Source organism: Aquila chrysaetos, chromosome 7, assembly GCF_900496995.4.
Source record: "Aquila chrysaetos chrysaetos chromosome 7, bAquChr1.4, whole genome shotgun sequence".
In the NCBI taxonomy this organism is placed as follows: Eukaryota; Metazoa; Chordata; class Aves; order Accipitriformes; family Accipitridae; genus Aquila; species Aquila chrysaetos.
In genome coordinates this window covers 15195611-15212249 of record NC_044010.1, presented here as the reverse complement: position 1 = coordinate 15212249, position 16639 = coordinate 15195611, and the positions used below count along the sequence as shown (strand labels likewise).

Genomic DNA, 16639 nt, shown 5'->3' with positions numbered 1-16639 from the left:
ATGGTGTAGCCTACTTCAAATAGTCACAACTCTTAAAAGGGCAACATTTAAACTTTGCACAATCACATTTTTTGGAAGTACAATTTCACCACCCATGACCAAGGTAAGAATGTTACAAACACTGCCACAAAATTTCTTCAATCCTTTTGCATAACAGCCAAATATACAATGCTGTGTGTAATAAACACATGTACTGCAAAATATGTCACCTTCCAAAATGAATTCTGAACTCCATTTAACAGTCTCAACCTGTTAACAGGGTGGAGAAAAGAGCAACATCAGATTCCTTACACTAAGGGCTCAAAGACCTAGAACACAAATATCTTGGTTGAAAAAAAATAAATTCATTGTTATGTCCTGCATTTTTGAAAACAATTGGTCAGATATGAAGAGCTACATACTGCAAACTGTAGTGAAAGAGGATCATGCTGCTGTTTCGCCTTCCTCATGGACAAGGCGAGGTACACTGACCTCAGGACTCTTCCTGCACTGAACAGGTTGTATACAATAATTTAAAAAGAAACTCAATGACTAAAGCTTTGAATTTAATCTGCCATATGACTGACTAAGTATTTCAGAACTGCAATAGCATTCACAATTCAAAAGTCACTAAAGCAAAACAGTGAGGAGACAATAAGGGAGTTGAAGGTGTCATTCCAAACCCAGACTCAATGTTACGAGTATGTGAGCTTACACAGAAACAAAAATCTAGGTGCTGTCTTTATTCATCCTTTTGTGAAGGGATTAATTTGAAAATTCTTCTGGAGAATAACGATATACATAATGTTGTTATAGAAAATGAATGCCCTAAAAAGATTCCTCTTGTACACGTGACAGGTGCAAATCCTCCAGAATTCAAAGTTTGGAAAAGGAAGCAATTCCTTAGAAATTAATTTTAACAGTTGAAAGTTATTTGGGGTAAAGTCTGAGGGGGACGGGAACAAACTAAGATTATGACTACAATAAAGCCCTTGCATGCATTGATATTTTGTACTGACACAATATTACTCCTGTCATAGTTTAACCCCAGCCAGCAACTAAGCACCACCCAGCCCCTCACTCACTCCCCCCGCCCCGCAGTGGGATGGGGGAGAAAATCGGGAAAAGTAAAACTCGTGGGTTGAGATAAGAATGGTTTAATAGAACAGAAAAGAAGAAACTAATAATGATAAGGATAACACTAATAAAATAACAGCAGTAATGATAAAAGGATTGGAATATACAAATGATGCACAGTGCAATTGTGTACCACCCGCCGATTGACGCCCAGTTAATCCCCGAGCAGCGATCCCCCCTCCCACACTCCCCCCAGTTCCTATACTAGATGTGACGTCCCATGGTATGGAATACCCCTTTGGCCACTTTGGGTCAGGTGCCCTGGCTGTGTCCTGTGCCAACTTCTTGTGCCCCTCCAGCTTTCTCGCTGGCTGGGCATCAGAAGCTGAAAAATCCTTGACTTGAGACTAAACATTACTTAACAATAACTGAAAACATCAGTGTGTTATCAACATTCTCCTCATACTGAACTCAAAACATAGCACTGTACCAGCTACTAGGAAGACAATTAACTCGATCCCAGCTGAAACCAGGACAACACCATACTGACAAGGCTGTGCTTTAAACTATTGTGTAAGATACCATCAAGCTAAACTAACTATAGATTCCAGTTTGGCTAGTGTAACACCAATGATTCCTTCCAGTACAGTTACAATAGCCAGAGACCATTTTCTCATGTCTCTTGTAGATATAGTCATGTTGGCAGGTGTTTGCTGTAAGCATAGCTTTAATTTACTTTACAGACTTTTCAGGGCAAGTCTGCAACACAGACTTCAACATGATGTAGAAGTGGAAGACACATCTTACTTCTATATAGCCCAGATTTCAATGTTGGTTACGTATGTTCATGCTGGAGAAAGAATTTTTATTTTTCTTATACCTGTTTATGAAATAGCAGCAGCTTGGACAATGACATACAACTCAGCTGAGCGTGCCCTGACACACCCAGGAAGAGGTCCCAAAATTATCACTGTGCCAGTATGACTCGAAAGGGAAACATGGATGTTTTTATAAAGTGCCTAAGCATATCCCATAAATTTGCGAGGCAATAAGCAGCTTTTTATGGCAAACCATGCAAGGAACGGTGTTGCTAAAACAAACCAAACAGGAACAAAGTTTCCCGTCTTACTTCAGATTAGCAATATAAGTGAACAATCAGATCCAGATTCTGTGCTACAGTGTATTTGCCTTGGCCCGGCAAATTGCCCTTGAAATGAACTCCCTGATAACAGAGAGGTTGTGCTATAGCAACTGTTCTGCCTACTGCTCTCTGTGATTAGGGATCACAGTTAGGACAAGTGAGAAATGAAGCAATTGGAAAAGGGGATTAAAACTCTGTTTCAGACCTACTTTTGAGCAGGCTTACTTTGGCATTTTTTTCATCCTGTACAGTACATATTCTATAGCAATTTTGAAAACAGTATCATTTAAAAGTTAACATCTGCTTAGCTGGTAGCACCAGATAAAAGCTCTCATTTGTAATGAACAGGCAAATTTGTTATTGCCCCAGTCAATAGCTATTGACTTGGTAGAGCACTTCTGCTTATTACAATCAAATCCTTTTTCTTTTTTGTTCAATAGTCAATGACACTGTAATGGAAGGTACTGCTTACAAACTGATGCAATATATATCATCAACTGCTAGAAGTTAATGACTAATGGTTGCAAAGAGGAAAGCATGTGCTAAGAACAGCATTACACGCCTATTAGTCAAATTTACTGCATCCGATGTGCCTTTATAGGTTAGTGGAACTGTAATGAACATCAAATAAATAGTTTCTGCTGTTATTAATCTAAGTTTTAACACAAAACACCTTTTAATCATGCTATCATTACATAAATAATTTGGCTAGGACAAGGTTCTGTCTGACTTTTACAGCACACAGTTAATAGGAAATTTCTGTCCCATGTTGGTTTGTGCAATCCTAGATTTAGGATTTAGTGAAATACAGGATAACTGTTCTTCTCCCAGCTGAAGCATTGGTATTCTCTAAATACCTCAGATGGGGCAGTATAAATGCAAGGCAACATCCTAAAGATAAACTGGCAAAAGAGAAGCATAGCAGAGTGCGTGTGTCCATTGCTCATCCTGCTTCCTAGCTTCTTCCCTGCAGCAGAGCAGTACTGCACAACTTTGTCCTTTACACTTTATATAACTTGCACTTTCCATGCCTTTGGGGTGAAATTTGTTGATAACTCAGGTATTTTTTTCATTCTATAATTATTGCTGTATAATTGTTTTATTTTTTTAAACCTGCCTGAGACAAAAATATTTTCTTTCAAACTTTCTCTACTTATTTTATATCTGAGATGCATACTTTTATAGGACAGTGTGACTATAACAGTAACACCTACTATTTTTATATTACCTCTAACCAAACATTCCAAAAACAATAATAAAGTTTGTTGACTCCTTAGGGAAAAGCAGAACTGCTAATGAATACTTCTTGACTTACAGTTGTCTATAATCACTTTTCCTGTAGAACAGGAACAAATACTCTAATGTTGGAGCACTGATTTATCTGTTTGTTTCTGTTTTCATGAATGCAATCTTCATTTCTCTCTAGACTGATGATGAGACATTACAGAAGGAAAATTTATAAATGTGGCAAAGATTAAACAATCATGCCATTGCCAAGTACATTATACTGTACTCTGTGCGCACCATCTAATTAGATTTAAACAATGTTCATAAATCACAGTTATTAGCCTTTTTCAGAAATGAGACATACGCTACTAGATCCACCACATGGATCCAAGTCATACCTGTGATACTGGTTCATAAACTGCCCACATTGGTGAAGACTGGTGTAATTTAATTGCTGCTATATTGCTTATTATGAAGCAAGGAGCTAAATTCAATTAAGTTCCTACATATTTACATCTCTTGACAAAAATCTCCAATGCTGCTCAGCCAGTATTTAATTGTGTTCTTGTTTGCTGTCAGCAGAGCAGTTACTGACAGGAGAGCAATGGAGGAGACTAAGCCATATCTTTCCAGAAGTCTGCAACATAATGAGTTTTGCTAGTCTAGTAACTAAACATTCCTAAATAATAATGAATTTATCCTTGCAATACTGTGTGAAGAAAAAAAAAAGATCCTCTTCATCTTAATTTAGAACCACAGAGAGACAGATTTGAACAAGGTCATCCCATAAACCTATTGAAATTCCATTCCAATGACATGAGTTCAGGAGCTATACTTTCCTCTTTGTTCTAGTACGTTGTGTTTTCCAGACATAGATTTTGATATAGTAACAAGGTCAAAACAGGAAATATTCATAACATATTTACTGTGATGGTGAGAGGACATCATTGTTTTATACACACAACACTTGATCTTTAAAAGAAAAACATAAATACTGCAAATCAGCAAACAACATGGCTTAGTTGAGGCAATGATTAATTTTGAGAAGAGTATAACTTAGGAGTTTTTTAATTAATTACTGCAAAAATTTGGCGTTAAAGAAATTACATGCATGTTAATAAGACTTTTTACTTAATACTTAAATGATAACTAGATATTTCAGCATTTCAGAAAAGTCCATAACACTGCTAAAAATGCTAGATTTCAGAGGCAAGGGATATCTTTTGGGAGCTGCAACAGGTATAAAGAGTAAGACATTTCATAGATTATTCTGGAATTTTAGTGAATCATATGCAAGTGTATAATAAGTTTAAAAGAGTTTACATTTTATTTCTTTAAGATAGGAAATTGATCTCTTCTAGTACCGAAATCAGTAAAACACAACCAAATGAATAATGAGTGCTTGTGGGAAAAGAAGAATATAGCCGCTACCTTACAAAACGATTTGACTTCACTGTCAACTCAGTTACATTTATTGTTTTCTCTACTGTATTCCACTTGCCTACAAGCAAACTCTACAGTTTATTTCATAAGCACCTGTAAAGACTTTATTTGAGTGAGGAGGATTTTCACTAAAAAATTAAAATAAAACATTTCTAATTCAAAACAGATAGGCTATGCATTTCCTGTTATGGTCCCAAGCTCTGCAGGATCTACTGTCACTTTATGATCTGGATGATTTCTGAGAATTGTAATCCACATTGAACGTTGAAGTAATGCTTAATTTTGATACTAAATGACATAGAATGGGAAAAACAACAAAAAACTATGAATAGTAACTTACTTTTTGTAACAACTCCTTCAAGGCGAATTATATTTGGGTGATCAAATTGTCCCATGATACTAGCCTCTCTCAGGAAATCTCTTCTCTGCCTGTCCACATAGCCACCTTTTAGAGTTTTAATTGCAACAGGTATCTCTCTTTTTCCTGGTGTCTTCAGACGTCCACTGCATACTTCTCCAAACTCACCTTAAATAGATAAAATATTTGTTAGATCATTCACAGTGTCTGAAGAACTACAGTACAGTTTGTACTGCTGAACTTAAACACCTTATTTTTCAAAATAACCTTCAATAGCTGTCTTAAAAGCTGTCTTTTTTAATAGTTCAGAGTTATTTGTACTTGTCAGTGAAACAAGAATGTAAAAATATTCAAGAAACTCATACATCCAGTAGAAGTAGACAGAGAAATAATGGATGGAATATTCAGGCTCCTAAGTTTCATCACATCGCAGAAAAGCAAAATATTCAGCATTACTTCACAAAAAAAAATCACCTTTCCTTTGTGCCGCACCACGAGATCATGGTGACTTGTACTTTCACTGCAACAGCCAAACCATCTGCCCTCCACAGTGTGGTTCACCTTGCTTGACTGACACCTTGAGACTGAACTCTGATATTAATCTGTTTGTGATACATCTGAGCATGCTATGAGGAAGGAATGTAATGACACTGAGATTTTAATTCTAATGGTGACTGTCATGGTTTCAGGCCAGCCGGCAACAAAGCACCACAAGACCACTTGCTCACTCCTCCCCCCCGGTGGGATGAGGAAGAGAAAATACAAAGAAAAGCTCATGGGTCTAGACAAGGACAGGGAAGGATCACTCACCACTTATGGTCATGGGCAAAAACCAGACTCAACTTGGGGAAAAACCAAAATCAATTTAATTTACTACCAATCAAATCAAAACAGGATAATGAGAAGTAAAAACCAAGTCTTAAAACATATTCCCCCCACCCCTCCCTCCTTCCTAGCTCAACTCCACTCCTGATTTCATCTACCTCCTCCCCTGCAGCAGCACAGGGGGACAGGGAATGGGGGTTGCGGTCAGTTTGTCACACATTGTCTCTGCTGCTCCTTCCTTCTCAGGGGGAGGACTCCTCACTCTTCCCCTGTGCCAGTGTGGGGTCCCTCCCATGGGAGACAGTCCTCCATGAACTTCTCCAATGTGGGTCCTTCCCATGGGCTGCAGTTCTTCACGAAGTCATGGGCTCCAGCATGGGTCCTTTCTGCAGGCCGCAGTCCTTCGGTCACAGACTGCTCCAGCGCGGGCTTTCCCATGGAGCTGCGGCCATCTTGGGGGGCCTCCGCTCCCCCGCTCCCCTCCATGGGCTGGGGGGGGGACAGCCTGCCGTCCCACCACGGGCTGCAGGGGCATCCCCTCCTCCGGCGCACCTCCTCCCCTCCTTCCTCACTGACCTCGGTACCTGCAGAGGGGTTCCTCTCGCGTTCCAATCCCCCACTCACTGCAGGTTCCCCTTCTTGAATCTGTTCTCCAGAGGCGCGACCACCGTCACTGATGGGCTCGGCCTGGGCCAGAGGCGAGAAGTCGGGGAAGCTTCTGGCAGCTTCTCACGGGAGACGTCCCTGCAGACCCTCCCCCGCTACCAAAACCCTGCCACACAAACCCAAAGCAATGACAAAATATCTATCCAAAATATCTATTTATAGCAATATCTCTCTATAGGGGTGTCATGCACTAAGATCTATATGAAAAGAAATGCTGTGAGAATATCAGAATACCTGACTATCCTCCAGTTGTAGGAAGCATTTAAAATATATCTAATGCTATTATGCCCCAGAAAAGCACTTGCACATGATTTATTTAAATGGACTTACATGCCTACTTGAAAATTAATTACATATTTGACTTCAGACAGGCAAAGACCAACAGTTTCAGCAAATCAGGACTGAGTTGCGTAACAAGAGGAATGTCAAAGCTTGCTTCACCTGATGTTTTCCTGTGCATGTAAAGGCCTTTGAAGAATGCATGTCTCCTCGCATTCCCTTTACACATTTACTAATTGGGTTTTATGGAAATCACAACTTTCCTTTGATCTTGAAGCCACTCAATATTTAAAGCCCCTACCAAATATACTCTGGATGCCTGCAGGTCAGTTTTTGATGGGTCATAATTCAGTAAATGAAAAACAATGTTCACAAAAATATTTCAAAGCGCTTCTCAGTGCAGGGTACTTTTAGCAAAACTAAATTCTCTAACCCAGTCATTTTGGAATCAGAACTGCTGAAAAACAAGAACCAAGTCATAAATAGATGTATATTTAACTGGAGGAAATAATTTGTTATCCCCTCTACTGAGTGCTGGCTGAATTAGTTTTCCTTAAACTTAAGAACAGAACAAAAGAAAACAAAATAAGGGAGCTCTGTCCTGTAACAGTGTGTCTTCAGATATGAACTGAATCTAGAAGAGAGACCTTAAAGGCAGAAGCTTCATTTCAGAAAATTATAACTCCCTGATGTTGTAGGATTAGAATGGATATTGTCATACAGCTTTTATTTTATTAGGTTCTGTCGCTTCCACTAAAACAAAACAAGGTTTTATTAGCCAATAAGATCTAGGAAGAGTGGAGGGATTAAAAAACCAATTTCATAGCTTGTCTTTCACTTCAAAACAGAGACATCATCAAGTGCAAGAGTACAATTAACAGATGCTGAACATAACCTCTGAATACATTAGCAGCTTCTTAAACAGCTAACAAAAGCCAAGTGTCCTAGGTCCTCCTTCTACCAAAAAACGCCCATTTGTTTTATTTCTACTTAATTTTTAAAAATAAATCAAAGCATGTGCTTCCCTGAAGATGTGTGCTTATGTGTGAAAATATATGTCATCAGATTAATGTTCTGGGAATCTTTTGACAAAAGGGGAAGTTGGGTAGGGATTTTTCCTATATGATTTTGCCCCTTTAGCTCTTAGAAGGCTCTCCTTAAAAGTCTGTTTGCCTGACTACTGCCACTGAAAAAGCAGTAGCTAATTTGGACTTCTAAAGTCCTACCATAAAACAAAGTCATGAAACCTGAACGTTTTGAAGGAGACATGATATATCGATCTATTCCGTGATACATCCAGCAGTGCTAGAATGCATCTCTAAAGCTATGACCTTATTGCACCTTACTGGCTTTTCAAACTTAAATACCTAAAATGAGAAAAATTTCCAATTTCTTTCTCTTGATGAAACCGTGAAAAGCAAAAATACTAGAGCCTTAATATCCAGATTTTTAAACAGATTTCATGATCAATAAACCTGCAGAACTGCAAAATCTCATTTTTGAGAATAATTTTGAAAGCATAGGTTACAGAACAAATCGTTTTGCTAGTGTAAGATTATACAAGAGTACTACAACTTCAGAATTTCATAAATAATGGCATTCATACCTCAGGGACTGTAAAGGGCTGTTCACCAAGTGTTTTGAAATGAATTAAACTGAAGGAGGCAGGTGAAGGACTTACAATCCCAAGATTTATTATCTGTACAACATCCAAAGCAGGGGAAGGAACATCGTGTCTTCTCCCTGACCTGTTTCTTTCTCCTTTTTTGGATGCATGATTTTTACAGTTGGAAAGTAATTTCACTCCCCTTGGATATTGGGATTGATAAACTGGAGAACATAAAGACTAACAGCAATTTTTTTGTGACGTGATGTCAAACAGATAGTAAGTGATCATCAGCTCACAGAACAGACAGTTACTACATTTAAAACCTAAGGTATGTGTAATAACTTCTAGTTCTCATTTAGACTAGATGGAGATCAATGATATAATTTAAAGCATTCAGCTATTTACACTGAGAAAGAGTTTGATAATACTTCATCCCAGAGTATTTTTTCTACACTTTTGTTCAGAAAAATAATTTTGAATGTTTTTAAAGTCAAAGAGGAATGTGTTCAACAAAAGGGATTTTTAAAATCTAAGTCTCATTGCTCCAGTTTGAAGATAAACAAGACAAATGTTGACCCTGCAGCAGTAAAGGTTCATGACTGCATGTGTAATAAGTAGAAGCTAAGAGCCAGATGTCAATGAAGTCAACACCTTTCCTTGCTCTAGGGAAAAAGCTGGTGATAACTAGAGAAAAAGATAGAATTCATTGCCTGTTCAGTTTCAATAAAGTGTAAATAATCCCTGGTTTAATGATATAAATCGCACACATCTTACTGTATGTTATACAAAAAGAAGCTAATTGAGCAGTCTAGAAACTTACCCTGTGCAAACCATGCATCCTTTTTCTCATTCAGTCATAACATATGTGTTATTTAAAATGCAACAGGAATTGTCAGTCACTTAAAAGTCTGATATGCAGTCTGGTATTACTACATGGGATCAAAACAAATGTCTTTCTTACAACACAGAGAGTTGCTGCTGATAGAACTGAAAGGTCACAGCACCAAATACAGCTCAACTCATTTTCCCCAGTTTTAGTCAGTAGACTTGTGGGAGAACTGGCAGAAGATTTAGATTATAAAAAGAATATAGTGTACTCTCTGTGAAAAATCGAAGAGTTGGCCTCTTCCTTGAGTTTCAACATTTTAACAAAGAAAATAAGAGGATAATTGTAACTTTTAAGACAGACTTGACAAAGTACCTCTGGGAATTCCTTCCATGAAGAGGTGCTGAAGCCTTAAACCAAAGAGCAAGAAGTGATGGGGCAGAAAAAAGTGTCACGGACAGGACAAAATCAAATGATATGAAAACATGTCAGTAGGTGCAGCAAGGTCAATATGAAGAGTGGCTGAAAGGGACCATCTGAAGAAAATCTACAGCAATGAATAGATGGCAAATCATGGGAACTGACAAATAGACACCCAGTGATCTTTGTAATGAACCAATGGGAGATCTCATGGAATATTTAATACCAGTGATAAAAAAAACTTGGCCAAGAGTTTTGAATCCAAGAATATACAATATGAAATTAAACAATACTAAAACTTTGTCATAAGTAGTGGATAAAATAAAAAGGAATGGACTAATCAATTTCATCATTTAAACAGTAACTATTGCTAGAATGTGAACTTAATTAATACTGGTTTATTTGGTTGATGTTACGATGAGAAACATAAGCTAAGCACTTACAAATAGGTTCTGTTTTGCCTTTGGTATTGTAATCTGCATGCTATTATGAATATTTGATCAAACTGCAATTTCCATTTTGCTTGTAAACTGTTCCCCCTACTGCCTTTACCCTCCAGTTTGAACCAAGATATCAGCAGAAGTTACTCGAAGACTAACAAAAGAGACCATTAACAGCTATTAACCTCGATAATCTTTCATTCAATCAAAAGGTGTACAAAACAGTATTTTAGGGTTTTTTTTTCCCTCAGATGAACCAGATGTAAGGTAGGTGATGATGGGAAGCCACTCAGGCGAAGTAACCTGACTACATATCCATCTTGAATCTGGATTTATGTGCAGATATGGTTACTTTCATGCAGATCTCTTGTGTCTACACATGGAGTAAGTAAAGCATGAATAATTTAGAAAGGACTTTGCAAAGTCTGTATTTTACTTGCTTTATTTACACCAAAGCACCAGAAGGAATGATAGTAATTCAGAGACTTTGCAGATGTACTAGAACACCAAAAGCATGCCACAGGGGAAGACTGGGAGACCTGAGACCAAAGTTTCAATTAACTGGCTCCATAGAATATAGCGGCTGCATTCAAAAACATCAGCTCGGTAAATGTCCATTTGGAGGACTTGAAAAAGGATTTTAACAAGAGATTGCACTAATTTATTTTTTCTCAAAGTAATCTCGTGAGCTCAGCACCCTGCCTTAAATTGTTGCTGCTTTGCATTTCTTCTTATTACATGCCTAATGATATGACCTTGCAATAGGAATGTTTATTAAATCTACAGCTAAATGTATAGATATTCTCTTTTTATTTTGGCTATAATGTCTTTGACTGTTGCAGGCCAAGTGTCATCTTGATCTTTGTAACTACTAAAGGCTATTTTCCAATCTGCTGTTACTACTTGAAGATCTTGCTACTTTTTCAATTTGACCATTTGTTGCCACCTTCTCTGAACCTGTTTTTAGTATCTGATGGAAAAACATCATTATGTGGAGCAGTCAGTGTGTAAACAACAGTATTAGATATTTGCTCTCTTTTTTTTACATCAAGTAGTAATACCCTTATGTTACTGTACTTGGCACCAAAGGAGCAGACCAAATTGTCTGTATAACATGTCTAATAAATGATTGCAGAGAAATCCCATTGTCTTGTGCAGCATTCAGATGTACCTGTACAATAGAGTGCAAGTAGGTAAATACACTCAGGGGCTCTTAGATTTTGCATTTCTAAGCAGAGACTGAAAGATAGGACAAAAATAATAAATAGGAAGTCTTTGTTTTTCAAGTCTACATGTGTATCTGAGGTAAGTGGAGCGGTTAGGAGATTTTAACTTTTAACAGTGCTGTAATCAGAAATGAGATCATCAGTAGCTTTAGTTGAAAATACTACTTCTGATTTGATGGTATCATCCTCAGATAGATTACTCAGCAGCAAATAATATAACATACATTTCGAATTCCCATCATCCAAGATTATAATTACCAGATACTTTAAAAGATAACTTTGGTACAGAATTAGGTAAGCTGAAAAAAGAAACTAGAAAAAACACTTGCCTTGAGTATCAAAGCCATCTGCACTGCAACTAGTGAATTGTCAAGAGCTTTTAGACATGACTTTTTCCATTGAAAAATCAAATTGGAAATTGCTTTCGGGAAAAGATCGGTTTGAAAAATTTCTTAACCAGAAATGCTAGGAAAAAAATTTCAAATATTTGCAATGTTCCACTTTGACATTTTCAAAATGAAAATTTTTAATTTTTGAATGGAAAGAAATTTTGTTTTTTAAAAATTAAAGTTACAGAAATTAAAAATGAAAATAATTGATCAAAATAAAATGTTCAAACAAAACAAATTTAAGAAAAGCATCTATTAATTCACTTGAAAGATTTTAATATTTCATTTTGTAAAAGATTTTAATTTTTCATTTCACTTAGATGAAAATTGTAAACATCTTCTAAAAATAATTCTTCTATGATAAGAAATCCATTTTATATCCAGTTGCAACGTTTAATACAGAATTAGAGAGAAGGCATAAAGAAAGTTTTAGGACTGCTGTGAATTATAATGATATGCTATGTCCCCTAGCAGCTATCGAAGAACTCTGAGAATTTGCACTCTCCGTGCCTCAGGCATGGTATTTAGCCTGTATCTTGCCTGCATGGAAATGGGTTAAAATTTGATTGCAACCAGTCTGCAAGTCTTGCTAGGCAAATATCTTTGAAGATGGCAGACTACCCAAGTAATTCTAGAAGATAAAAAATATAAAAATAAACTATGTTAAAGCAGGCAAAAATTCACTCCCACACATACAAGAAAAGGGAGAGAGAAGCTGAGTAAAGAATTTTCATAAATGAATTAAGTTGAGAATAAGGACACAATTTTCATCTGAACTAAAATCAATAAACTCAATCCTTGTCTGTCGTTTTCAACTGCTTTGAAATTAGCAGTTATACCAGTGCTGAATGTAGTTCAATACTCTTTATAATCTAAGACATCAATATCTAAGAAAAGGAAGAAATAAAAGAAATCAGATAGAATGCTTTCTGCAGAAGTCAGCCCTCTGGGGGCTTTCTCAAGCTCATAATTCCAATGGAGCACAGTGCCAGCTACATATTATCTAGCTTAAGCAATCAGGTAAACTCTAAAGTACTCTAGCGATATGGACTGCAGCATGAAACAGAATTTTCTCTCTTACTTTCAGGCTGATACTTTCTCTCCCCTGTTTGTGAACAGGCCTGGTTTTATTTCTGTTATATTATTTGCATGACATTTTCTAGTGCATAAAACACTTTTTAGCAACACTGGAGACATTTCCATTGCTATCAGTGTATTAATATATCATTAAATGAGGGATCTCAACTGAAATATACCTCTCTTTTCTCGAGCGACTAAGATATATGAAACAAAGATAAAAAAGAAGGATCACAGTGCATTATGTCTTCTGATAGTAATTTTCCTGACAATACTTGCTAGCACAAGTTCTTTGGTGGGCTCACTATGAGCAAATTAAAATAATATTTTTTCCACTGACCCCCTCTACAAGATGTAACTCTGATTTTTGCAATCTGTTGTATTGTGAATTCTTTCATTTTTTTCTTGATGTCATTAAAGCTAGAGAAAGTAAATAAGGTACAAAATAAAAGCATTTGTATGTTGGCATTTACTTAATAAGTAATAAAACAGCATTGTTGAAGAAAGCCCAGAATGGATAGCTCGAAGATGGGCATTGGAGTATGGAACATACTAATGTTACTGAAATAAAATTACAGTGAGGTGAAGACAAAACATCTGCATAGTCAGTATTATAAGTACCTTTAAGACAGCAATTTACAAAACTCAATCACTCTTAATATCTTAAGGACACAGATAAATATCCATATTGTGTAAACTGAAGACGGGTATAATGTTAATGCCTTTCACAGGAAGAAATTAAATTTCAGAGCTGGAATTAGAGCTTCGGATTCCGTTCCTATGTTCATCAAAATTTCTGACACAGACCCCACCTTCCCTTTCTGTTGGGGCTGAGAAATGATTAATGCTCCCCAGCCACACTTGACAGTGTGCAGGTAACAATGCAGAGGATGTAATGCACCACAGGAACTTCAGGCTCTCCTTGTCAGTCTGTTTTTTGTTTTAATTTGTTATAACCATGAGAAATGTTGGTGGGCCTTCTGAATGACATGTTGGTCACAAGCCATACATTGAGATCCACTAGTTAGGTAAGTTTGTAGGGCCTTTTTCTAGCCTTGTCTCTCTAAGTCCTCAGTAAACTACAGCTGAATAAAACAGAGAGCAAACAGTCTCAGAACCTGGTCAATAATGAAATGTTACCTGCCTTAGATAGTCAGAACACAAGTTACAAAAAATGGTTTTACAAGACTTTGATCTTTACAAGTATTTCACTTTTGTTGTGTTAACCACAAAGGTGTGTTTTCTGTCACCACTGAGCTGCCACCAGGACCTCTAGTGAACTCTAGACAGCAGCCATGAGCCTTTATCCCTACAAAGGCTTTCTGGAAGTGAATGCATGGCAACACTTGCACAGCACTTTCCTGTATAGCAAAACCTGACAATTAAACCAAAGCTAAGACAAAAGGGTAACACTTAATGCACAGAATAGACATGCCTATAAACATAGCACATTAGCAAAGGGTAAGATCCCTGAAAACACAAGGGGCATGTTATCTCCCTTAGAAAAAAAGGCCAATACACATACAGGATTCATGAGCTTCTGAAACTTATTTTCAAACAGCTGTGAAATGGCCTACATCCCCAATGAGATGTTCTCAACTGAAGGCAAATACCTCATAGATGAGAACAGGGTCTAAAACAATTGTTCAGGTCTAATTCCTCTCTGTCCCCACCATGCACTTGGACAAAGATAAACAGGGATGTAAGAGGAGATCCTGCTGCTATTTTTCTAATCCATCCCACTTCCCAGCTCCACATCATCTTTCATACTGTCTACACCTTCTCATCAGATCTTCCTCTTTTCCCTCTCTGCCAATGATCCTTCTCCACACAGCTACAGAGAAGCCCATCCCAAGCCAGCCTCTTCTTTTTCCCCTTGTACTCCTCCTAATTTCTATATGAGAATATTTGTTTCTCAGTCTTCTATATTCTGATCTTATCTGCCCCCTAGAAAGAGATTCTGATCTAATCTCCCCCTCAGTGACAAAGAATATGTGACACTAACTATGGCAAATGCTGAGTGACACAGTGTTTTGAGTACATTTGGAACAAAGCAAAAAAACCACCCCAAATCCAACCAAAAACCCAACCCTACCCAAAAAATTGATAAAGCCTTAAAAAAGTTTGGGATAAGCCTATCACTTCGGAGAATCTGCCTCTCAAGAACTCCTTATTTGACTATATCCACATTTGGAACATTAGCCAAATACAATAGCTCATTTGCACCACATCTGAGAGTGAACTGGTGCTATCAGAGAAATATGCCCACATTTTGTACTATACCTGACCACTTGCATTAGCCTGGTGACTTGAAAAAAGCAGCCTTTCCATGTCTAGACATTTTTTAAAGTGGATATAATTTTACCTGCCCCAATAACTCTCTCAATACGAATTCTTGAAGGATCTATCTCCTTTGCAAACTCATGGACAGCAAGAGATGGGTCTTCATACGTGTCTGGATCAATATATGTTTTGATTCCCGGGAAACGTACTGCAAAAAAGAGAGAATACTAGAAATCAAGAATTCTTTGACATTCATGCACTGTAACAACATGGTTTTCTCTTTTTTTTTGTTTTTTTTTTTTTGTTTTGTTTTTGTTTTTTTTGTTGACTAGACAATTGAAAGGATTGGAAATAATATATTAAATCTCCCACATTTAAAGTTCCAGAACCCAATAGAAGAGGATAATGACCCCAAATTACTAATGCTTGCTACTGGTTTCACAGAAGCCAACTGCAGAATGCACATGAGCTGTCCCTCTTTGCTGTCAGCACCAAGGTCTTCAAAGATTGACTGAGCACAGACTTAAACATTTCCTCTTATCCTTCAAGTGGCTTTTTTAGGTGAGGCTTCTGAGACATTAAAGAGCTGGGTGTTACAACTCCATAGACAGAGGATAAGCCTCTGCCAACCCAACACTAGCAAAAGCATTCAAAAGTACTGGCTGAAACTGTAAGTAAGGGCCTGCTGGACCCTGCTCAAATCTCCTGAGATGTTCTGGGTGACTGAAAGCATGGATACTTCTTCACGACTGCTGCAGTGCATTGTTACATCAAACATCCTTTCAGCTTGCAATGATAACTGATAACTGGTGTTAGCATAAAGAATGGAGGAAATATGGGTATTAGGTTCTCTAAATGTTATTTATGCCTCTAGTTACTGTCATATTTGCTAGCTACACAGGTCCCAGAGTTTATCCTGTCCCACAGGAACAAAAAGGCAAAGGCCTTTAGAAAACAGTCTTTGGTATTCAAATGATAAGATAGTATCCAACTCTTATGCTGTTTTGTCTCTGTCCTAGCTGAACACAAGCATCCCTGAGGTATAGCATTTCAGGAAGGAAAATTAAGAGGACATTAAAGTTTTTGGAAGCTTCTCCTTAGGAAAAAATAACAGCCCTAGCTAAGTTTTAAGGAAAATGCTATTTTGGGTAAGGCAAATTACTTTTTTTTTTTTTTATTGTAAGCATTTCCTTTCCAAATGCTATTTAGTATTTTAGCCTGAAGAGGCTCCTTGGAGTCTCTGCACTTAGCTCACATCCTTAAGGAATGGTTCAAGTACAGCTGGTAAATCTGGAAAATGCAGCAAGTCATGAGACAAAATACGAGCTCTGAGCTGGTCACTTGAAAGGGTGTCTACAGGGACACCAAGTGAGG

General features: G+C 37.4%; 1 protein-coding gene across 6 annotated transcripts in view; it reads right to left on the bottom strand.

Annotated features, from left to right (window-relative positions):
* The window catches only part of EPHA6 (EPH receptor A6), a 538064-nt gene that overhangs the window by 120262 nt on the left and 401163 nt on the right, over positions 1 to 16639 (bottom strand). For all 6 annotated transcript variants that reach the window (XM_030019720.1, XM_030019722.1, XM_030019721.1 and 3 more), the window contains 2 exons: positions 15348 to 15473; positions 5208 to 5393 (listed from right to left, as the gene is read on the bottom strand). In XM_030019720.1, coding sequence (XP_029875580.1) covers positions 5208 to 5393; positions 15348 to 15473 — 312 coding nt within the window. The remainder of the gene's footprint in view (positions 1 to 5207; positions 5394 to 15347; positions 15474 to 16639) is intronic.